Consider the following 25,330-nt stretch of genomic DNA (forward strand, 5'->3'; position numbering starts at 1 on the left):
ATTTTTGGCATCAGTAAGACGTCAGACATCTAAACAATAGTTTTGAACAGTAATTTCCTCCATAACAGCAGGAAACCCCCCTCTACTTCAAACTCCTCCCTCTGTGTGTGTTCTTCTTGGCTGCAGCGGGCGTGTCACAAGCTCGTTTCTGCTGCTGCTCCTGCTGCTGCTCCTGTCTGCTGGCGGCCGCTGGGCGAGGATGGGCGATTCTGGTGTTATTTATGCTGCGTGTTTCAAAGTGTGTTGCACCCATAATCTATTATGCAAATTTGCAATCCCCCACCGCCAGCAATCAGCGCGAAAGCGAAAGCGTTTTCGCCAATCCATTTTACAGTATGAGAATGGTTTCATTGCGCGTTCCCCTGCAGTTTTGGCTCGGCTTTTTCTAGTCTGGAGTCTCTAGTGCTCAGCACTGTCGCCACTTAGTGGGTCGGTGGAATGGGTTGTACACGTTCGGCGGCTCCAATATTTATATAAGAGATGTAAAAGGGTTAGATCAACGTCCCACCGTCAAATTTTTTTTTTTTTTTTTTTTTGACGTATCAACTCGTCATTGGCAGTCAACCGTTGGATTTTTTTTGACGTATCAACTCGTCAATGGCAGTGAACGTGTTAATAGCGTAGCCTACCTGTGTTGTTAGCTTGCTAGCTGTCGGCTATCAAGCTACTACCGCACTGAACTAACGTTAAGTTTGAGACTGCTTCCTTGTATATTGTGCGCTGGGATCAGTGCTCCCCAGCGCACTCCCAGCGTTTAACATCGGAAAAAGACGCTAGGTGGACACAGGCCCTAACTCATTTTAAATGAACAGTTGTGATGTCATTATTCAGTCTTCTACAACAGCATGAGTGAATACTGGATTCTGATTGACTAGCAACAGTGGTAAATAGGCCAACAATCTACAGTTCGGCTCCAACCGCAGTATCACTCCGCTCCCTTATGAATGAAGAACACCTGTGCTGACTCCGCCCACTGTTAGCCTGTCAGTCTACAAATCTCTAACAAGGAAATGTCCGATTTCGTAGTAACGTTTGATTTACTGGGTGGATTGAGTTTTGAGCAGTGGTTAGATGAAGATGAAGGTGAAGTGAACAAAGAACGACATGGTGAAATTGGGGAGAGAGAACTGGCTGAGCTTGAGTTGTCACGGAGTGAACCTGGGACTCTGCCGTCACCAGATATCAACACACCACCACCAAAACGGGCTGCTTTAGATAACTGTTTAAATAACTGTACTTTTACAGGCAATGTATCAATAACTGTGAATCCCGTTAAGGAATAGGTTAGTTGTAGGGGTGGGAATCACCAGATGCCCACGATACGATACTGAAACGATACTTGAGTCACGATACGATAGTATTGCGATACTGCGATATTTTCGATATTGCGATATATCGATATTGCGATATATTGAATATTGCGACATTTCGATATATTGCGATTTCTTACTTTTTCAACTGCAAATGATGTTGACTTTGTCAACATCTGGTTTATATAAGAACAATTTTTCTGTCTGTACATCCGACTTCAACCATTTTATTGCAGCAACATTGTCAAGTAGACAGACCAACAACTTTCATAAAGTCATGTCATAGTTGCATGCACCTGACAAACTGAACTGTTTGTTACAGTCTACTTACAGTCCACCTTAACTGGATGTGTGTGTGGACTACTGTACTTAATATGTAGTTTTTGCAACTTCACTTCACTTACACAAAACATCTTGTGCAGCCCATTCAGTAACTGGGGAATTTGTAAATTACTGTTATGACAAAACTGTTACTGTTAAAACAAAATGAAAATATGCTACCGTTTGTTTACTGCTGGCCTTGGAACTAAAGTTTATAGTAGCCCGGTGGCATGGCATGGCCTGCAATTTTTTTTTTTTTTTTTTTTTTTTTTTTTTTTTTTTTGCAATATCGATACTTGGCGTCCAAATATCGATACAATATCGTCAGGCAAAATATCGCGATACTGTGGTGTATCGATTTTTTCCCCCACCCCTAGTTAGTTGTTTTTTGGCTCAAAGGCAACTAAATGTTTAGTGCAATTATTGATCTTGTGTATGGAACTATATTCTGTGGCGGAAGGATAAATGTATTCTGAAACCAGTAATGATTGTAAATAAATGAATTCAATGTTACAATTGTGTATTTTTTATATTATGTGGTAGCTATTGTAGCTTCGCCTCGTGCCACAACCCTGTACCAGTGGTAAATGTGGCCACACCACAACCCCCTTCCTCTCGTGGTAAATTTCTTAATTAACCACCAATATTTGATCCTTTTCTCACTCACTCCTATGTCACCACTTGCTCTCAGGGCTTGAAATTAACTTTTTCGACCACCTGCTAATATGGCTGCTAGATTTTAAAGTTACCAGCCAATTAGAATTTCCACTAGCCAAAATGTTTTTCTTGAAATAAACCAGAATATGAGTGGGTTAATTTAAGCATAAGTATCAGTAAGTGGCCCGGGATTCTCAAAGCCTGTGTTGAGGGTCACGCAAACAAAAATGCACTCTTGAAGCTAAATAAATCCAAAACCAATGAGTTAATTACTTAAATTTCTACTTCAATGTAGCCTTTTAGTCATAAAGATTATTGAAAGATATTCCATATTCCAGACTGAAATGCTATAACAGAAGTGGAGTATTGGCCAGAATGACATGAACACCAGCTAGTGGCCTTGTGGTCTGAGTGTCCGCCCTGAGACTGGGAGGTTGTGAGTTCGATCCCCGGCCGAGTCATACCAAAGACTATAAAATGGGACCCATTTGCCTCCCTGCTTGGGACTGGGGGGGTTAGATCACCATATGATTACCGAGCGCGGCGCTGCTGCCGCTCACCGCTCCCCCAGGGGATGGGTCATATGCAGAGAACAAATTTCACACATTGTGTGACAATCAGTGGGACTTTACCTTTAACATTTGGACACTTATTCAGCGAGTATCTTGCATGTACAGTGCACCTCAGGTGCACTGTAGATTTTTTTTTCTTTTTTTGCAATTCCATCGCCGGCCACACAGATGGCGCCCGAGGGCTGCATGCAGCCCGCGGGCCGTATTTTGCCCATGTGGGGTCTAACCTAACGTTAATGTAGTTGAAGCATTGACTGAGGACGGCCAGTGTACTATTTCTGACTACTAGACTGTTATTCTCATAAGGTACTGTATGTAACGTAAGCAGCTCATTGCTTGCTGATGAGGGCTGTGTGCTGGAACACGTCCGTTGTTTGTGCTCGATAGCTGACCAATTTAATTGTTAATTTAATCGCTCCGCTGTTTGTTTGCTCTCCTTTCAGCCTGGATATCCAGCTAACTGCGGTAGCCTAGCCTGTTCTGTCACTTCTCCTGTGTCCGTGCACTTCCAAAAAAACTGTGTTGCTTCCGCAGCACGTTAACTTACTTCATTCCGGAGCGCTTTTCTTCTTATGAAAATGATTTTCTCTTGTGAAATCAACATCGGCAATTGTCCGACCAATGAGAATTTGGTTGGACTGGAGCGACGAGCGTATCGACCAGGAGTTGTCAGCCCTACTTGGAACTTGAGTTACAATGAAACGGAAACAGTACAACAGTAAGAATATCATCATCTCATGGACAAATTTGCTATTTGCTGCTTAATTAAAATAATTCAGTTTAGTATTATTAACTTTGAGACAGTGGCCGTCCGTGTCCACTGTCCAGTGGGCCTCTCATGAAGCCCGCATCATTGCTGGGCTAATATTACCGAGGACAAGAAGTTTTTTGTTTTCACACAATGAATGCAAAGGTCAAGTTGCCGGCCTGATATGGATGACTAATGGAGACATGGTGTCATCGGGAGCAGCTCGGTGACCTGATGTGGGTGGTGAACTCTAAGTAGACCAATGTAGGAAATTTAAACAATATTTTGGGCGCAAAGTTTCCCCCCCACGGTCTAAAAAATGGGGGCATTTACACAGAATTATAGAATTCTTGGGGGCAATTTTTGCCCCTGGATCATGCCTTTTAGGGGTATTCTGAGATTTCTTGGGGGCATTTTTGACCTTGCCCCTGGTTAAATTCCTACACTGAAGTAGACCCATTTAATCCCACCAACCTCAGTCACAGCAACAAGGACTGCAAAGCAGGAAGGTAACATGGGTCTTTCCCTTATGATGTCCTCGGTGTCAAAGCCACAGCCATCTGATGGTAGGCTTCGATAGGACTCCCATGGTGGGTCTGCAGGCCACAGAGCCAACACACCTAGCGAGTAACCCTAACCCAACCTAAAATGGGCAGAATAGAAAGTCTAATGAAGACAATGTAAAACGTGGAAACGTAACTGCGGTCAGTCAATTACCATTTGGGGGGAAGTCATAAGCACTGGGCTTGTTTCAAGTGGTGTGGAGGCCTAATGAGAAGGGCCTGAGTCTCTCCACAGCTTTAAGTGGAAGCAGCAGAAGTCAAGATGTTGTGTGGTTTAAAAGGCTCTTGAATCAATGCAGGGGTGGAGATGTTAGTGTGCAAGAGACGGATATCAAACATTTAAGGGGTTAATCAAGTAGTTATGAATATAGCATTTCAACGTACTAAGCCCTGGTTATCTGGCATTTATTATAGAGGTTTTCATGGTTTAGCACTGGCTGTTTGAAGCTCTCAGGTGATGAGTCAGAGGGACATGCAGGCCAAGACTTTTCAAGGTTGCAATAACCATTTCCGCAAGACTTATTATGAACTGTTCATTCATGATGTTAACCAGTTGGCCTACATAAAGGGCATAAATGTTATAATCTTTCTTTCGCCATATTACCACTGTTGATTTGTCCACTCGTCTATTTTCAGAATACCCACAGACAGAAATAGCCTGGTCATGTCCTTGCCTCTAGCTATCACCCCACTACCCCCAAGAGAGGATCTCTCCACTGGTCACTTTATGCATTTCCACAGACTGTGCCTTAATAATAGGGATGGGCATTTCTAGCAAAAACACTATTCGAAATTCGCTGGCCAAATTCGAATTTAATTCGAATTTCGAAAAAAAAAAAAAATGTAAAAAAAAAAAAAAAAAATTAATTTAATTTTTTTTTTTTTTTTTTTTTTTTTTTTTTGTGAGTGAAATGTTGCATTGTCTCCCCTGATTCTAAGTCTACGGCTTTATTAATTAATTTAAAAAGCTTCTGCTGTGGATTTTTAGCTCAAACAAGCATTGCACCACTGAAGTAAAGAACATGTTACATGACATTGACATTTTCGAAAATAAAAAACAGTTTTGACAATCATGAGTGGTTCATTAAATATTTAGTAGGCTCAGGTCTGAGTGCCAAAGGGGTGCCAAAGTCACCCCCTCTCCCTCTTCATGGGATTTCATCCGCCATTCATTTTTCCATAAACCTTGCTTAAAATGCTTATAAAAATTGTTTTACTTGCTCAAACCAAGCGATTTGACTATACTTAGAATCAGGGGAGACAATGCAACATTTCACTAATTTTTTTTTTTTTTTTTTTTTTTTTTTTTTTTTTTTCGAATTTCGAATTTCAATAATAAAAGTCGACCTTGATAATAACAACGATTATTCGAAAATTCGAAATTCGATGCCCATCCCTACTTAATAAGAAGAAAAAAATCTAGTTTGTCACTAGTGTACATGGAACCTAAATTGTACATGGAACCTAAATGCACAGATTATAATACACACACAGACATTCTGTTACAACCTCATGTACTATGTTCCTCCTCCAAACTGATTTATGGAGAGTGCTAAATATCCACACCACCTTCAGTGAAACACTCCTTGTTGTATTCAAATGACTTTGCACATGTACATTACAACCACCCCTGCTTTTGTGTGTGCTGATACTTGAGTCAAAAAGTATTTTGTATTATGAGGATGCTCTAGTCTGTTCTCCTGTTTTGTCTGTACAGCTCTTGGAGCCTCCACTTTCTGTACATTTCTGCCTCTCAAGCACTACTGACTCTAACCAACACACATGCAGCCCATTTCCTCTTTGTTTTTTTGCAACAGTTGATTTATGCATCTGAAGCTGATTGTGCAGCTTCAACTTGCTTTTGATTCTGCTCACAGTAAGAAAAAAAGAACTGGACCCAGTGGTGTCTGGAAGATGTGGCTAGTAGTGACACAGACAGGAGACGTAGACTGTAGTGTAGTGCCAATGCATATTGGTAATGAGCCAAAAGCAAAATGACATCGGTCCTGACATCCAACAGTTTCCCAAGCAGTTGAAGGAAGTGGCAGTTGGTGCCCTTGAACTTATTTTTTTTTACCCTGTCAGAGGCTGGACATTGACTTAAAACGTAATTATGGAATAATTTTGCCATCTTCTTGTTCCCGCCCCAAGCAATATTTTTGTGTCTTTTCTGTTGCAGGTATCTGATCAGTCAGGGTGCCCTTGTAGGAGTTGTGAACAGCGAGGGTGATACGCCTCTGGACATTGCAGAAGAAGAGGCAATGGAGGAGCTCCTGCAGAACGAAATCAACCGACAAGGTACAGTACTGCAGACACTATGAACCCCATCCTCTGTTTCATACTGTGCACAAGGTACAGTACTGCAGACACTATGAACCCCATCCTCTGTTTCATACTGTGCACAAGGTACAGTACTGCAGACACTATGAACCCCACCCTCTGTTTCATACTGTGGACAAGGTACAGTACTGCAGACACTATGAACCCCACCCTCTGTTTCATACTGTGGACAAGGTACAGTACTGCAGACACTATGAACCCCACCCTCTGTTTCATACTGTGCTGGATTTATTCTATAGTCAAGCCTGTGCCAAGTATAGCAGTTTGAATAGTGTTTAAAGAGCATGGTGCAGGTTAAAAAAAAATCTGAATTGACATTTTGGGCTCATGATTACAGTGAAAAAACTCCAAAAAGACAAACCCCCCCCCCCCCCCCCCCCCCCCCACAGGCCCCCAGGGTATAAATATGGAGGAAAAGGTGGCATTTTATAAATGGGCGTGTGACATAACAACAGGAGTGACATCACAAGAGGAGAATGTTCTGCTGGGGCTGACACAGGGATGCAAAGTCATGGAGAGTGAAAAAAGGTGACAGATACCAGGGCAGACATAAAACCACTCAGAAATCCTCATATTTTGGGCTGAAAAATGTGACTGTCACCTAAAGGTGACTTTTGCATCCCTGTGACATCACAAAAGGTAGTTCCATGAAATGGACCAGTGCCCCCTGCTGGTTACAAAAACTAGTCTAAACGCAGCTATGTGTGATTGAAAAAAAAATGTCCCCCCAAATCCCATTGCTATATACCCCTTCCACATATTAATGCAATGTGGTCTCCAACCTGCCCCAACAAGGAAAGAGAAGAAGCAATTGCCAGTCATAAAAAATGCATATTTTGCCAGCCTTTTCATGTTTGCCATTAGAGCCCGACCGATATATCGGTTCGCCGATATTATCGCCCGATTACCGATATATCGTATCGGCCGATATGGTGCGCCGATATTGCAGATTTTTTTTTTTTTTAATTTATAGACAGCATGTTGTGTATATTTGATATTTTTTCTTAACTATTTGTTCTATTGTTTTTTTGTATTTCTAGTTATTTATAATTATTAAATTCCCAGTTAAGTTTACTGTTTCATTGCATTGAGTTTATTAATAAGCTGTAAAATATCCTGCCTACATTACATATTTCAATTCATGTCAACTCATATCTTTGTCAAGTGTTTGATATTTGAGGGTTGCTGATGTGGTGCCTCCTCTGGTCGTTAAGGGCGCCTGTTCGGAGGGAGGGGAACTCGTTGGAATAGCGTGATCCTCCCACGTGCTATGTCCTACCGGTGAAGCTTCCCCTGTCATGTGAAAAGAAGCGGCTGGCTAACTGCCCATGTCTCGGAGGAAGCATGGAGCCAGTTTTCGGCTCTCCCCAGATCGGCAAAGGGTGGAGCAGCAACCAGGATAAATAAATTAAAAATTAGCACTAATGGGGGATAAAAATTTGATAAAAAAATCGAAAAATAAATCAATAATAATAATAATAAAAAATCGGCCGATATATTGAAATCGGTATTTTTTTACTCCCTAATATCGGTATTGGCATCGGCCTCAAAAATCCAGTATCGGTCGGGCTCTAATTGCCATTGTCATTAAGATTAAGATTAAGATCCGCTGCATAGTACAGTACATCTTTTATCCTTAGCTCATACCTGTGAACAGTCAATCTATGGAATTGTGAAATTCTTAAATTTCAACACATTTGAATGACATTTCATTGACAACTTTAAATTACACAAATGATTGCAACAGGAAGTGATATGTTGCACTGCAAGTTTTGTGAGGGAAAGAACAATCCAATTTCAATGTATACTGTACATGCAGTTTAACAGCAAGTGTAAATGTTATCATGTAATCCAGCCTAATCATATCTAGAAATAATCCTGTGTGATACGTACTGTACGGTAATGGCAAGTTTAAAGGGGGAGCTGTGTGTGTTGTATTGGTATTTCACCCAAAACATGGTACTACATTGTCAAATAGGATCTGTGAATTCTCAGTGAGTGTCAAGTCACCTGCTATTTTTCGCTCACTTGCTTGAAGAAACTTACATAACGGAGAGAAGTGATCCACCTGCGTTGCGAGCTATCATGTGATGATTCGGAACTGGAAAGCCGGGTCTTCTATTTTTGGCCGAGGCATTCTTTGAGACGATGAAAGAGCGTCCCCCACCGTGAGAGGCCAGGCACAGACATGTGTTACTGGCCCCGGGGCAGAGGTCTGCTTCTCAGTGCTGAACAGCGGGCTGCCTTGTCGTTGTTTGGAGCACATTCTGCCTTTGCCTTCTAACATTTGATGAGCCAGGTTGTTGGCATGCAGAGAGAAATGTTACAGAGCCATGTTGGTGACTTGTGCTGTTGGAAGATCACCTTGAGAGTGCAAAACTCAACTCAGTGGAGTGGGCGGATTCCAAGGTCTGGACCCAGGCAACAGTCAACCATTAATATAGAACAGGGGTGGGCAATTATTTTGCCTGGGGGGGAGCACGAGAAACCCGGATTGTTGCCGGGGCCCACAATTTTTTTTGTCATGCCGTAACCTCTAATTTTATCACTTGTTTAGAAAACATACCACAGTTTCAGCATTTATTATATTGACAAATCACTCCAATCAGCCAATTGTGGTCATCTCATTTGATGTTTTTAGCTTCATCAGTAAAATGGTGTGGTTTGTCTTAGACCTCCAGGGCCAGGCAGAACCATCATGAGGGCTGGTTCTGTCCGCTGTGCCGCATAAAAGCCCAGGCCAGGTCTGATATAGAACCTCCTTGCTGTCAACTAAAAGTTAGTGACAGTACCCCTTCCCAACTTCCAATGCACAATATCTCTTACAAGCACATAAGCACCTTATTGCACCATGTTGCAATATTGAGCATCGATAATATGTATGTATATATATATATTATAACTTTTTTTCCTATGACTGAGCTTGTTTGTTTGTTTTGTTTGTGTATAGACCCCTTATACAGCTGTCAACATTGGAGCTGTGCGCGCATCGTGTAGGCAAAAAGCCGTGAGCCCAGCATTGACAGACACAGAGAGCTGTGTAAAAGCCCCGCTGTCAGGACTGCTCTGTGCCCATCTGCGAAACACAGTTAGATTTTCGTTTTAAAATGCAGTTCTCGGCTTACTACCACAGCTTATCGCCTAGTGATAAGCAATGTTATGCATCGCAATTAACGTTGGTTAATGGGATACATCTTACAGACCCATACGCACTGGCGCCGTCAATGGATAAAAGACAAGAAGAATTGGCCAAGCCTAGACTGGGCAGCAATACATAGCGTAGATAATTTTTCTGTAACTTGCAAAGATATATTATGTTGATAATACACACAACTCAATAATGACATTATGTAACGTTACTTGGTTGTTAACTAACCGAGCGATGTGGCTGAGCAGCCTACAGCTACAGACAGCTTACCTGATTATGAAATGAGCACTACAAAGTCGGGCATTTTTAATGATGTCCTCGTTCCAATCAGTTCAACTCAATTAGGGCTGCAACAACTAATCGATTAAATCGATTAAAATCGATGATTAAATTCGTTGGCAACGAATTTGATTATCGATTCGTTGCCTCGCGATTAGTTGGACCGCAGAGCCATCTGTTTTGTTGATATTAACAACAGCTGACCGCAGCTGCTGCGGCGCAGTGCTGGCTACGTCACTCCCTGGCCCCGCTGTCGCGGAGCCGACTACGTCACTCGCCTTGCGCATGCGCAGTAAACGACAAACAAGTTGAGAACGAGAAAGCAGCTCGACCCAAAACTTTGCAAGATGGGAGCACTTCATATTAACTGGAAATAAAAAGTCTGTTACGTGCAAAATGTGCAAAGCCGATCTTGCATGGCATGGAAGCACAACGGCCCTGCGTGAACACCTTAAACGCAAACATGTTGGATCATTGGATGATGGTGAAGGGAGCTCAGGAGCCGGGTAAGTTAACTTAACTTAGCGTTATACTACTACAAACTCGATATGCATGTAAACTAATGTTACATTATTAGACCCATGTGTATTGTTGTTTGAAGTGGAAATGTTCGTCTCACAGCAGATAGTTCGTTTTGTTTATCTAACGTTAACAGGCGATGCGCCCGCACCCAGGTCGACAACGTTAACGCTATAGCCGACCGGCTCGTTAACGTTACGTTAGCTTGCCAACATTAGTGGTAGAGCAGACATGGTATGTAAACTCAGATAGTTTGTTTCGTTTATCTAACGTTAACAGCTGATGCGCCCGCACCCAGGTCGACAAGCATGGTGTGTTAAGCCGACCGGCTAGTTAACGTTACGTTAGCTTGCTAACGTTAATGGTAGAGCAGACTTGGTATGTAAACTAAAAGAGGGGTTGTTGTCCCTTGTTCATTGGTGTGTGTGCTACACTACAGCTGCTACAGTCTGTCTGCTTGTGTCTACTATAGCTGCTACAGTCTGTTTGTGTCTACTATAGCTGCTACAGTCTGTCTGTTTGTGTCTACAGGGCTGGGTTGTCTCTGTATTTAGCAGACTCACATTGTGCTCATCCTGTGGGCTAGTCTGTGTTGCGTATAGGTTTTGTTGTGGAGAGGATCTCTCGACTTGGCCTGCTCTTTCTGTGTTGATTGGGTCATGCAGGCAAACTCCCTGACCACCATGCCTCTGCACGAGAGACATACAGCTCCCAACATCGCAGAGTGGTTGGAGGAGGTTGTAGCTAGATTTGAAATTCCTCCTAGCACTTTATTTAAGAAGATATGAAGATATCTTTTGCACTTACACCATACATTTGTATGTATTTTGTATTCGTTCATGCCGTGTCAAAGCTATTTGATGTAGCAAAGCCCGGTGGGTTTTTGTTTAACAAAAAAAAAGTTGTTTTTCAATAAACAGATGGAAACAATATCAGTGCATTTTTTTATCCGATTAATCGAACAAATAATCCACCGATTAATCGATTATCAAAAAAATCATTAGTTGCAGCCCTAAACTCAATAATGACATTATTTAACGTTACTTGGTTGTTAACTAACCGAGCGATGTGGCTGTTACTAGCAGCCTACAGCTACAGCTTACCTGATATGAAATGAGCGAGCACTGCAAAGTCGGGCATTTTTAATGATTTCCTCTTTCGGCTTGCAACCAAAGACACCTACGGTTAGCATTAAAAGCAGTATGAGTTGACGGGATTCGGTAAAACTTTAGTCCTTGCTTTGTTGATAGTGTAACAGACTGTTAAGTGTTGTGTTCTATTGCGTGTGTATGCGAGGCTGTGTATGTTCCCTCGAGTTGCCGTAGAACAGGATATGTGGGGAGAATTAGGTGAAGCTTGTTATAACGTTACAGCCTGGCTCTATCGTTTATTATTTTATTAACCAAGTGTGAATAGGCGGACCCGAATACTCTGCTACAATAGCTTTCCCGATTCTGGCATCCCACTGCACAACACGAAGACATGTCTAGCTCGTCTAGTTTTCCAGCCACTGGAAAACTACTTGCCAGGGCTGCGCAGAGTCTGTCTTTCTGCCTCCGTCATGCGCATCGACGCTGCGTGATGTCAGTGTGACGTAGTCGTATAAGGGGTCTATTGTTCAAAAAAATCTGAAAATAAAATATTGAAAATAAAAAAAGAGTTAGTGACAGTTAGGTTCCAGCAGCGCTAATAATGTTAGGAAGCTTACCGTTTCTGTTGCGTTAGGATGTAATGTTATTACAAAATAGCGATGATGGCCTGCATTATTATACACGGCAGTGGCTGTGTAGTAATTGACAGCAAAAAAATCCTCTGGGTTTGTTTGTATGCCTCTCTGCAGTCCGCAGACATGAAGGGAAAGTAGGATGAGAGAGATGTGTGGCTAGCTTCCTATTAGCGCTGCTATTTACGCTGTTACTACTAGTTGACAGCGCTATGCCTAGGTAGTGACGCTGATAGAAGGGTATGTGGAAATTTCCAACCTCTCTCTCTGCATTTTATACTCGTGCCGTGTACGTTAGAGGTCGCACCAATAAGACATACTCCACTTTTTTTTTAACACATTCACTGCCAACAGTTTTTTTTTTACTGTAGGTAGCTTCTGCCAAGGGTTTTTTTGAGGATTCTGGCTCATCTTTCAAGAGCCGAGGATTATTTTCTGCTAGGAATTTGTGAACACAAAATATCTCAAAAGAACTAATAGAATGTGTGCTTTCTCTGTCTAAAAGAGTTAGTTTGTAGAGTTAGTAGTTATGTAGGCATTAGCAGTTGAATACAGCATGGTTTCAGCGTCTGAAAAGGAAAGTTGAGATAAATGCCTTTTTGTGAAATTCGATAGAACAGTCACTTTAACCATTTATTTTTGGCATCAGTAACACATCAGACATCTAAACAATAGTTCTGAACAGTAATTTCCTCCATAACACCACCCCCACCCCCCTCTCCTTCAAACTCCTCCCTCCGTGTGTGTTCTCCTCCTCCCTCCGTGGCTCTGCAGCGGGCGTGTCACAAGCGAGTTTCTGCTGTCTGTGCTGCCTGGCTGCTGGCGGCCGCTCTTTGGGCGAGTCTGGATGGGGCTCGTTCGTTTTCGGTTGTGAGCTCAGCTGGAATGAAGCTGCGTGCGATTCTGGGCTTTCTGCTGGTGTTTCAAAGTGTGTTGCACCCATAATCTATTATGCAAATTTGCAATCCCCCACCGCCAGCTCCCAGCGCGAAAGCGAAAGCGTTTTCGCCAATCCATTTTCATGAGAATGGCTTCCTCACGCTGCTGTCTTTGCTTGGCTTTCTCTCGTCTGGAGAGCACTGTCGCCACTTAGTGGGTCGGTAAAATAGGTTAAACACATTCAATAGCTCCCATATTTTTATAGGAGATGTAAAAGGGTTTGATCCACGTCCCACCGTCAAAAAAAAAAATTTTTTTTTGACGAGATAACTCGTCGACGGCAGTCAACCGTTGGATTTTTTTTGACGAGATATCTCGTCAACGGCAGTGAACGTGTTAATATATTTTATTTTATTGTTTTCAGAACATGAAAACAGAACATAAACAGAAAAAAGGAAAAACATATACTACATTGTCAAAGTAACGACTCGGCTTAACTATTGAGATATTAATCTTAGATCGGACGTAATGTCTAATTTGTATGTATCATTCTGTACAAATGTGTTTGCGGCAAATCAAATTTCCTCTTTAAAAGATCAAAACATGCAAATTTGGCCGTCAATGTACAGGTCTTTGATGGAAAGACATACATACAGGGTTTACGGTAAGCCTTGTTCATACATGTGTCTAAAAGCAGCAGAAATATAGATAATAGATGATAAGCTTGCTTGCCCACAGTGTGAGGAGATGAATGCCCTCTATATAATTTATGCCTCTGTTAGTGATGAAACGATAACTAAGGGTTAATGCACGACGAGGTGTCCATTATCAGAAATTAATGGACGACGTGGAGGCATGAACCGTCCGAGGTGGAAGCAGAGGATGGTTGCTTCCGCGAAGTCCATTCATTTCTGATAATGGACACCTCGAAGTGCATTAACCCGCTTATACCATGGTCACTTGCCAAAGAAACAAAACAAGACCATTCATTTATATTTTCATGCATTTTGCAATCAAAATCTAGTTTTCATAACATTGAATATGAGTTGAGAACCGGCGAGACAAAATAGTCCCCTCAGCTGCTCAAGATTAGGCTATCATTGGAATAAATCGCCGCTTAGTGCCTCCACCTGGCAGAATTTCTAGCTAACTAATAATTTGGCCAATTGTATGTAACATACCAAATAAATCAAACAGCAATGTCTAAGAATGCAACTGGCTCTTAAACTCGCATTCCAGGGAATTACGTTAACGTCTGCGGACGTAAAAGGCGCGTGCCACGCTCGCTCGGAGTAGACTGAAAACCATCTGAAGCTTTCTATGTTGGAGTCCAGGTATGTTTTGTACAAGGACGTCTCTGTGTGTTGCTGTTAACTGCCAATTTCGTTGTTTTCTTTTTGTTGATCTCGTCTTTTTCCTCTTCGACTTGATTTGTGTCAGTGATAGAGGTCGCGCGCACTCTTGTAAAGCGCCTGGCTGGCTTTCTGCAAAGTTGTAAACAGAGCTGCTTTGACAGTTGACAGCTGAGAGCCCGGCTTCTGTCAGCTGACAACATCAGCAGATCTCTGCAAACTACAGATTTCTAAATAGCTATTATTTTAATAAACTGAGCACACAGGGGTAATCTAAATAGTTACTTTGACCGACTAAATCTTTTTCTAAACTTATAAAAAGTGCCATATTAACCCTTAACGGTGGTATAGAGCTCAAACGGCTCTGTCGTGATCCTGGCGCATTGATATGAACGATGAACAGAGCTGACTGGAAGTACTTAGATAGGTGTACGTTATCACTGCACATGATCACAAATTAATGGCAGCCAATCAGAATTGAGTATTCACCCAGACCATGGTATAAACCGTGATAATGAACAGACTATAATGCACCATTTCACATTTTCGTGGTCATTAAAACCGTATTACAGTGATTACCGTGTTACCATGATTACAACGCTTTGAAAAACACTAAATAGTACTATCCATCAGCCAAAGTTAGCAATTGTCCCAGATGCAGACGCGCAGCCTTGGTGAAATGATTTCAGTGAGTCTATCAGTACTTTTTGGGTCTGACTTTTCAATATAAACATTTGTGAAATGATTGTACTGATTGAGTGTATCAGTACTTTTTTGAACATTTCCAGCACATTTTAACAATACCGTGATGCTAAGCATGATATACTAAAAAGCTGATACTCATAAGTGTGATCATTTTGGTCACTGTAATCGTCATATGAAATGTTCATACCGTTACATCTCTAGTCTCTGTCTGTTTTGGCCGACACATGAGTGGAAACTGTCTAGTATCACGGGCAGCCTTGAGAAAAGGGCTGTCTATGAGCTGTCAATCCCTTGACAGTCCTTTAAATCAAGTCCCAAGAGCTTGAAAACCACATGCATCCAGTGATAATTACCCCCGGACTGCTGTTTGTTAGCATGCTATGCTCCTCAAATATATTATGTAAAGGTGGCAAGACTCACACCCACCCAACCTCCAGCATCTCAATATATTTTATTGCATTTCATTTCATTTTTTATAAGATCATTTCTATTTATTACGGGTGTACAGCAGAATTATATAAATGTGCTTTTGAGATTAAGCTCAACTGAAGAGAGTGAATCCACAACACTCCTGACCTTAGCGCACAGCAGACAATCCACTCAATTCTGCACGTCCAGAGGTAGCAGGCAGCATTATGTAACGGGCGGTTGCGTAACGCTCCTGTAGGTTTGTAATGTGATTTTCTCCTCTCTCAAAGAGACCCCAGTCATGAGGTTAAACTCGTTAAGGAGCGGCCACGCTTTCCCCCGTGGCAGGCTCGACCTCCAGGTCCTCTGGTGGACTCTGGGTGGGTCAGGTGACCTCCTCCTCCTGCTTCAGCTGCAGCCTGTCACGGGCTGAGAGTGGACGCTGAGGGGCCAGGGGGGTCGTTTGGATCGGGCTAGTCAGCAGTTTCCTCTTCAGCTGAGATTAAAGCTGTTTAATTTGGTCCCTGTGCTCTTGATATCCCAAAGAAGCCAGGGACTCCTCTGTGCATCCCTCTGAGGATTCTCGCGTTTTGCTGCGGGGCAGATTCCTTTGGACATTTCATTTTGGCCTTACCAGACCATATGTAGCCTGTGAGGTGAATGGGGAGTCAAGAATAAATCTGTTTTTCCCCCCCTAGTGGATTGTCTCTATTTTCTCAGTGCCCTGGTAGAAGATGCACTGTTCCCTTGTAGTAAAAAACAACAAACAAAAACACTTTGATCTGTTGCCACCTCCACCACTGGGCTCTTGTTCTGTAGTTTTACTTAGAGGCCATTAGGCCCCCTGCTTTTTATTCACCTTATTCTTTGCCCACACATGGACGCTTCCGCATTACGTCATTTTGTAATAGTATTTCCGTTTTGACTTGCCAAAAACTCCGCAGGCAAGATGGCTGCGCACAGTCCGCTCCTAAAGTGACAAAATTACTCCCCCATAAACTAACATATCTTGGCCAATACGTATGTAACATACAAAATAAAACAACCCGTAATATCTTAATTTTATGTAGAATGCAGAGGACATGTAACTGTTTAGTTAAACTTGCATTCCAGGAATATTGTGCTCTTAAAATGTCGTTAGTGGAGTGGACGTTAGGTTGCGCACCTGTTAGGTTGCGTAACCTATGTGCGATTCGAAATAACGCATCCGAGATAGAAACGTTATGAATATAGCCACGTTATAAACAACAAACTAACGCTGGTGATCCGTATGGAATCAGTGTTACTCGAAATGGTTAACGGTTATATCAATTTGGTCATTCAGTGGCATTTTACTGCCATATAACATAACTAACTAGTGGCTAATATTATTAGCCACTAGTGGCCTTCGCAACTAGCACTGAACCGGAAGAACAAATACGTTTGCGTTGAACGCGGAAGAGAGAAAAAGTGGGCGTGGTGAATAAGGTGAATAGACTGTGTAGGCTACTCCCTGAGAGATCACAAGATGCTGCCCTACCTGGCTGGCTCCCATTCACTATAGCAAATGAACAGGCTTATATTATGTCCTTTTTTCCACCACATGCACATGTGTTGTGTGCTCTTTCTGTAACTTTTCATGTGGGGGTCGGGAGCAGGCACATTATAACTGCTCATAATTCAAATTTTGCCAGCTCTCCGGTTCCTCTATACAGGTTTGATGTGTAAATGGTAAACACACACACACACACACACACACTAGGGATGCACGGTATACCGGTACTACAATGGTACCGCGATAGCCTGCTGTTAAAAAGGGTACTATACCACATTAATTTAGTACCGATACTTTTAAAAATGTCATGAGTTGCGTCAGTGTGCGACCGACGCTGTTGGCACCACTCACCAAACGTCTGGGAGCCGAGACTAGCGGAGCAGCGAACAATTAACCAAACTCCATTCAAAAACATGCGGTTTTAACAGAGGAAGAGAGCGGGATAACAGGTGACACATCCATAATTGACATTTTATTCACTTACAGTAACCTCTCCGTGGATTTATTATATATATGCTGAATTGAAGAGTGCCGTCTGGTAATTTACATTTTACGTACCTCTGTATAATCAAGAACCGTTAAATTAATAGGCTATGTGATGTTTTTCATAGCGAGACAAATGCACGCACGTGTAACGTTAGCAGCTCCGCAGAGGCAGACAGCAGTGTGCTCTCTCTGTCATCAAGCCATCATGATTCCCTCCACTTCAGTCTGAATATCAGGCTAGGGTGTTTTCACATTTATTCAGAGAACGGGGTTAATTTCCCTCGTTTGAGGGTTTGACTGGCGGCGTCTGGCGATGTTTTAATCACGTCAATTAATTGCCCCTCCTCTTCAACATTCCTGATATTACGCATTACGGTAGTGGGTGGAAAATTACATGCATAATAGGCTACTGCATTTTCTTTTGCCAACTTTCTGAAAATTCGATTAAAAGTTGCAATACCTTTGGATGGAAACCCAGCGACAGGTGAATGGATCCAACACATCAAACCAGCCTATTTCTCTCCGACAGGCAATCCCGACTTGTTCAAAGGAGTTCAGTTCAAAAGACCGGCAGGTTTAGCGAATGTGAACAACATGCATGCCCTCATACTGTAAGTCAACATGCATGGCCTCATACTGTAAGTCAACATGCATGGCCTCATACTGTAAGTCAACATGCATGCCCTCATACTGTAAGTCAACATGCATGCCCTTATACTAGGGATGTTCATTTTGAAAAATTTCCATAATCGAAAATCGGGGAAAATTAACGATCAATTATCGATTATCGATCATATTAATAATAATAATATATATATATATATATATTTTTTTTTTACAAAATGAATGCCTATGGCAGAAAATACGAAAGACAACGTGTTCTCCTCAATGAACTCTTTATTTCAATGTGTCTCCTCTCCAACACTCTGCTGTCCCCGGCGCATGCCGGTGTGAATTCCCCATGTTTAAAACAGTTTTGTTGGCACAAAGGCCCGTGCCCAGCCAGAAAACTAGAGACTATATGAAGCTCCACCTCACGTTAGTCGGCTGTGCAATGGAGTGGGGCAAGAAGGAACCAATTCCACCCAAACCTAGTCCGCAAAAAAAAAATATATATATATATTATTTAAAATAATAGGAGAATTTCATTTTTTTTTTACCTGGACCCATCGTTATTTCGAATCCCACATAGGTTACGCCAAACCCCACATAGGTTACGCTAAAACCACCACCGCAAAGCGTCCTACCTGTAGTTGACCAGTCGGCAGGAAAGTATCGCGGGACTTCACGAGACTTGGTGACCGAGATCACGTTTGAGGTAATTTGGTCCCTGGGAGAGACCAGGAAATAACCTGGGGGGAAATATCACTCTGGTGGATGTTGACGGATCAGATTATGGTGATATGTGGCGAAAACGGGAATAAAAATTGCTATTTAGATGCAGGAAAGACAGGCTCACACTTGGCCCCAAATCAGCTCCATTTTACGACTGACTTGGACGCTATTGATCTCAAAACAACGCTAGGACGCCCAGAAACGCCGCAGACATCGCTGGGTGAGTGGCCAAATCATAATTATTGCCAGGAGATGGGTCCAGGTTAAAAAAAAATGAAAAATTCTCCTTTAAAGCCCTTACATGGCATGCAGCAATCCGATGTCCCCCATACTAATATTTACAATAATCCAATTATTAATGATATACGATAGTTATTTATTGTCAAAAACACACCTGACATGTAGGCTATGAAAAAAATTACACCACATAATAAACCACCACCATAGCATATATTTCAATAGCCTATTTATTGTGCATGCAAATAATAAACATAATGACATTCATTAATACACAGGACAAGATGTTACTATCCCTTCCTTGTGCCAAAATCCGAGGTAAAACACATTTAGAAGCCCAAGATTATTAGGCCACATACAGCACTACAGTTGATGTGCAGTGTACTAAAGTAGACTGAACACAAAATTAAATGACTCAATACACCTTGGCAGAGTTCTGCTAAATAAATAGAAAGGGAGAAAATGTGCTCAGAGTACTGGGCACATTTTTCCTGATGTTTTAGGTTTTTGCCGTGGTATTGTTTCAGTATCGGTATTGAGATACTTAGGCAGGTATCGGTATATCAAACTCATAATTTTGGTATCATGACATCCCTAACACACACACACACAAGGTCTTGCTTTTGGTCTGAAATATGACATGAGATTTGAATTCTTATGTCGATGTAGTCAACGACACATTCAGTCTTTTGCTGTCTGATACATTTAAACAGTTTTGTAGACCTGGCTCTACCTGTTCTAGACTACATTGGATTGACAGTGGGGCTGTCAATGTTCTCATCTTTGAGTCAATTTAAACCCACTGCTAGCTTTATTCTGTTATCCAAATCCTTAGCAGTTAAATCATTAGTGTAACACATGATCGATGTATTGATGAGATGTACGAAACAAAGCTGGGTCCCACATCATGTAATGCAGCATTAGAATTGAACGGCTTGGTGAACAAACGATTTGATTGATTTTATTTTATTAATGTATCATGCATTCATTCAACGGTGCCCCCTCATGGGTTTACAAGACACACACAAAAATACAAAATACAACAATAAATGAAACGGCAAAACAAATTCCATCACTTTCTAAACAAAATGTTCTGTCTTTGCTCCCATGCCTGACAAATAAGATTTGCTGTGTGGAAGGTTCCTTTTTTAAAACACAACTACAGTTTCATCCAACTCAAAAAAGTCACCATAGATAGAGGACATTTTACAATAGAATACATAGAATTGCATCATCATATGCTGTATATTACAATAGAAGAAAAAAAAAATATTGTATATACAGTATGAGTGAGTTGCGAGTAAAGTAAAGATACAAACTGTCGTTACCGAAGCTTGCGTGGCTTTCATCGGCCCCTTTCATCAACTCTGTTTCCCCGTGTAATCTTAAAGCCATCGTAGTCTTCGTAGGGTGTCAGGAAATAAATGATGATGCGTCTTTGGGAGTAAAACGGAACCTATAGGATCAGCTGAAGTGCTGGCTTCTACCCCAGAGCACTTCTGGGATCATTTGTTGATGTAGTTGAGCACAGTCAATGCTCAGCTGACTAGTGAGACACTCATGCAGCAGTGCATCGGGGCGTTCCAGCCAGGTGTCAACAAGACAATGCAGGCCTGTTCTCACTGCTGCCCTGCATGCAGCGTGTTGCTTAGACATACTGACCCACTTAGGTCTAACCAGCTGGGGCCTGTGTGTGCTTTCTCCCAGCACTTCATAGTCAAATTGACATAATATTGGCATAAAACCACTTATCAAAGCAGGACCAGCACTCGGCAACACCCTCTAGTGTTTAGATTGGGAAGTTTGCAATGGAATGTTATGTCTGCTTCACTCTGTACTGTAACAAAAATGGATAACATCAAGGCCTGGTTTAATGCATGCATTGCAGTGTTTCCCCTAGAAAAATTGTCAGGCCTGGAGGGATTTCGAAACGCTGGCGACGCTAATCTTTTAGCTAACCTGTTCGCATCTATGTTGGCAATGGCATCCCAAGTATCATACTATTATGGGATGCGATGCGAACAGTTGTATTATGGGATGTGCGTTTCCCAGGCAACGACACGTTGACACGTTTTGGAACAGCGCTGCACGCTGGCACAATGCTCCTAAAAGCAAAATGCTTATTGCTTTGAATGATTTGGCATCTTCTATTACTGTCCACTGTCAACACCAATATAGTTGTATTGTAATAATATGCCATAAAGGTTTATTGCAATTTTGGGGAGAGCAGGGGGGGGGGGGGGATAAAACATATCTGAAAAAAATTCTCGCCTGGTGGGGGCGCTGTTGGCCTGGCGGCCTGTAGAATGTATGGGGAAAAACTGCATTGGATCTTGTTTTACACAGACATGTAATCGATGTCATTATTATAGCAGTGCGTTTAAACGTAGAAAGATTTAGTGTGTGGTTATGTAATATTGCGATCGTATGAGCCTATCTTTGCCTCATCTGTGTTTTTTAATGGCACTGTCCATATTACTGTCCATTCCATGCTCAGCCGTCTCGGTGGGGGATCCCTATTTGACTTGGCCCACCCAAGGTTTCTTCTGGTTTTTCCACTAATAAGGTTTTCTTGGAAGTTTTTCCTTGCATCAGATTTTCAATTATCCGGTAATTGCCGGAATTTTACCGTTAAAATTAATTAAAGTCCGACAGATTTAAATCTCTCTAGTCACAAAGTCCAGTGAAAATTTTTCCCTGTAAGCACAATTTGAATTGTAGGCTATTAAAATAGGCTAAAGATAAATTTCTCGACCATTATTGGTCATTTTGGTAAAATTACTGCGAGGAGTCATCTACGCAGCCCCTCTCATGCCTAACATGCCATGCCACAAACGCACAGCAAGACGCTCTCACTTTGATGACAGCGCTCGGCTGTTATGGAGGCTTGGATTTCTCAACGCCGGCCTGTGTAGTCCTAATCAGGCTTGCATAGTCCTCATTAGGCCTGCGTAGTCCTCATCAGGGCCTGCGTAGTCCTCATCAGTAGGGCTGCACGATTATGGCAAAAATCATAATCACGATTATTTTTGATTGATATTGAGATCACGATTATTTAACACGATTACTCATTGACATTGAGAACATCATGAATTTATTGAACATTTACACTGGCTTTTTATTTAACATTGGATGCCTTTGGATTTTAGATATAATTGAAAATAAATAAGTGAAAATAAATAATAAAAGTGCAAAGATTTAGAAATAAAATAAAAACTAAAATAAATATACAGTATATGTAGGCCTACTATGTTGCAGTGAACTGCCACAACCAACTGCAACTATTAATCTACATTCAATATGTTGGTAAACATCTGAACTACCGTAAATTCCGGACTATAAGCCGCACCGGTGTATAAGCCGCACCTGCAAAGTTGACTATTTTTTTCTTATATAAGCCGCACCGGACTATAAGCCGCGGGTGTTTTAATGTTTTTTTTTTTTTTTTATTGTGTTTTAATGTTTAATTACCATATGTAAGGGTTCATGCACAGAGGGGATTGTCGGGAAAGAGATGGCTGTTTGAGGAAGCTCCCATTTATTAACATTTCAACAAAACAACATAACACAACACCACCTGTGTTGTTTTTTACAGTGCACACAGTGTCATACAGTGTCATACAGTGTGGTGAAAAGAGGGCAAGAGAGGAAATTAAAACTTATTATAGTTATATAGGATTTATAGTTAGAAAGAGTGCTAAAAAAGAGATTTTTTTTTTTTTTTTTTTTTTTTTTTTTTTTTTATTAAATCCATAGATAAGCCGCACCGTTATATAAGCCGCAGGGGCCAAAAAAGGCCAAAAAACGGGAAAAAAGTTGCGGCTTATAGTCCGGAATTTACGGTAGTAGTCCTTAAACCTCAAAACTAACCAAATGAGAACGCTAGTAACGTTCGTTTACATTACATTAAATTACTCATTTGGCAGATGCTTTTATCCAAAGCGACTTACGTCGTTTAGGTTCATAATAGGCTATTGTTAATGTTTATCTGTGAGCTCGTTAGCTGTTGAATATGCGGTCGCATTGTAAAGAGTGTCCTGAATCGATGACTGTATGCGCCATGCGGTGGCAGTAACTAGATGGGGCTTTGTATTTTTGTTCGTTTAGCGTTTATTGCTTGGTCATAGACCACTTTGTGAGTGGATTTCAAGTCATTAAAGAAAGAGCGAGAGGTTGTGTTGCGGGGTGCTGCCACGACCACGCATATCTTGCACTGTTTGTTCCAAGTCTGTGGCTGTGATTGACAGGTGGGTCAAAACTCTCATCGCAATTCTGTGGTGTATATTCGCATTGCTCTTGATGTGTGGACCTTTAAACTCGGCGAAACCATAGTGTTTCCACCCCACATAGGTTGTTTTACCTCTCCTCTCGACCAGCGGCTCTCTTTCTGTGACTTCTCTCATCTTATTCTTGTGCTACCACCGAAATAAGCGGGGAGGAGAAACGTGCAGTGGCTCTCTGTTCACATGACAGTCATTCCCAACTCGAGCGGTGTGTGTGTGTTTTGGGCTTTGGGGGAGGGGGAGGGGCCGAGCACACCGCTGCAAAGGAAGGGGTGCGCTTGATTTACAACACAAGACAGAACGAGAGTGACAAGAGCCGCAAAATCGTTGTATGTCGATTATCTTGTTTTCATAATCGTGGACAGCCCAAATCGTAATTGTTGGAGAAAAATATAAGTTACATTGGCATGGTTTCATTCATTTGGTTTATATAAGCTGTTTGAATCATTATAATGCGGATGAGGAATGGTGAAATTCCATTCTCTATCAGTAATCATGATTAAAATTTGATTAATCGCCCAGCCCTACTCATCAGGGCCTGCGTAGGCCTCATCAGGGCCTGCGTAGGCCTCATCAGGCCTGCATAGTCCTCATCAGGGCCTGCGTAGTCTTCACCAGGGCATGCGTAGTCCTCATCAGGGCCTGTGTAGTCCTCATCAAGGCCTGCGTAGTCTTCACCAGGGCATGCGTAGTCCTCATCAGGGCCTGCGTAGGCCTCATCAGGGCCTGCATAGGCCTCATCAGGGCCTGCGTAGGCCTCATCAGGCCTGCGTAGTCCTCATCAGGGCCTGCGTAGTCCTCACCAGGGCATGCGTAGTCCTCATCAGGGCCTGTGTAGTCCTCATCAGGCCTGCGTAGTCCTCACCAGGGCATGCGTAGTCCTCATCAGGCCTGCGTAGTCCTCATCAGGCCTGCGTAGTCCTCATCAGGCCTGCGTAGTCCTCATCAGGCTTGCATACTCCTCATCAGGCCTGCGTAGTCCTCATCAGGCCTGCATAGTCCTCATCAGGCCTGCATAGTCCTCATCAGGCCTGCGTAGTCCTCATCAGGCCTGCATAGTCCTCATCTGGCCTGCGTAGTCCTCATCAGGCCTGCGTAGTCCTCATCAGGCCTGCGTAGTCCTCATCAGGCCTGCATAGTCCTCATCAGGCCTGCATAGTCCTCATCAGGCCTGCATAGTCCTCATCAGGCCTGCGTAGTCCTCCTCATCAGGGATTTCAGCAGAATCTAACTAGAGCAGGCTGGCCAAGGTAGCCTGTGTGATCCGTGTCAACACTGTGCCAGCAGAGGTTTGCAGAACCCAATCAAACAGCGCAGCAGCGCTGTGGGCTTGGTGAGTGGGGGCCGACCGTAGACCATTGCATTTCGGTTGTCATGGCCTTTGATCTACTGGTGATATAAGCGTGGTTGACACAGCCGAATTTACGGCAATCCAAAGATTACAGGGACATTTAAATGAAAGAAATCCATTAAGAATTGAGGATAACAGAGGAGTTTATGGATGTCTGTTCATATAGAGAGCGAGATGGCATCACTTCCTGCGTCAGCATGCGCACCTAGAGATTTCTTCCGCCATTTATTTTACCATGGACATTTCGTAAAATGCTTATAAAAATAGTTTTACTTAGCCAATCCAAACGATTCAGCTAGATTTAGAAACAGGTGAGACCATGGACCATTTCACTCAGACCAAAATGTAAAGAAATAGCGGATTAATTGTTTTTTCAATGTTTTTTGTTTTGTTTTAGTCCAAGTGAAATGTTCTATGGTCTCTCCTGATTCTAAATACATAACTGAATCGGTTGGTTAACTATAACTATAACTATTTTTATAAGCATTTTACGAAACGTCTATGGGAAATTAAATGGCGGATGAAATCTCTTGCGCTTGCTGAAGCAGGAAGTGACGTCAACTTTGGCTCTCTATTATTC

At 42.2% G+C, this 25,330-nt stretch overlaps 1 protein-coding gene across 2 annotated transcripts in view; it reads left to right on the plus strand.

Moving 5' to 3' along the window:
- Window positions 1–25,330, plus strand: part of ppp1r12a (protein phosphatase 1, regulatory subunit 12A) — a gene marked incomplete at its 5' end in the record, with an annotated part of 171,899 nt that overhangs the window by 83,853 nt on the left and 62,716 nt on the right. For both annotated transcript variants that reach the window (XM_083660040.1, XM_083660041.1), the window contains one exon: window positions 6,351–6,469. In XM_083660040.1, coding sequence (XP_083516166.1) covers window positions 6,351–6,469 — 119 coding nt within the window. The remainder of the gene's footprint in view (window positions 1–6,350; window positions 6,470–25,330) is intronic.

The sequence above is a fragment of the Poromitra crassiceps genome (assembly GCF_964638095.1).
Source record: "Poromitra crassiceps genome assembly, chromosome: 2".
Taxonomy (NCBI): domain Eukaryota; kingdom Metazoa; phylum Chordata; class Actinopteri; order Beryciformes; family Melamphaidae; genus Poromitra; species Poromitra crassiceps.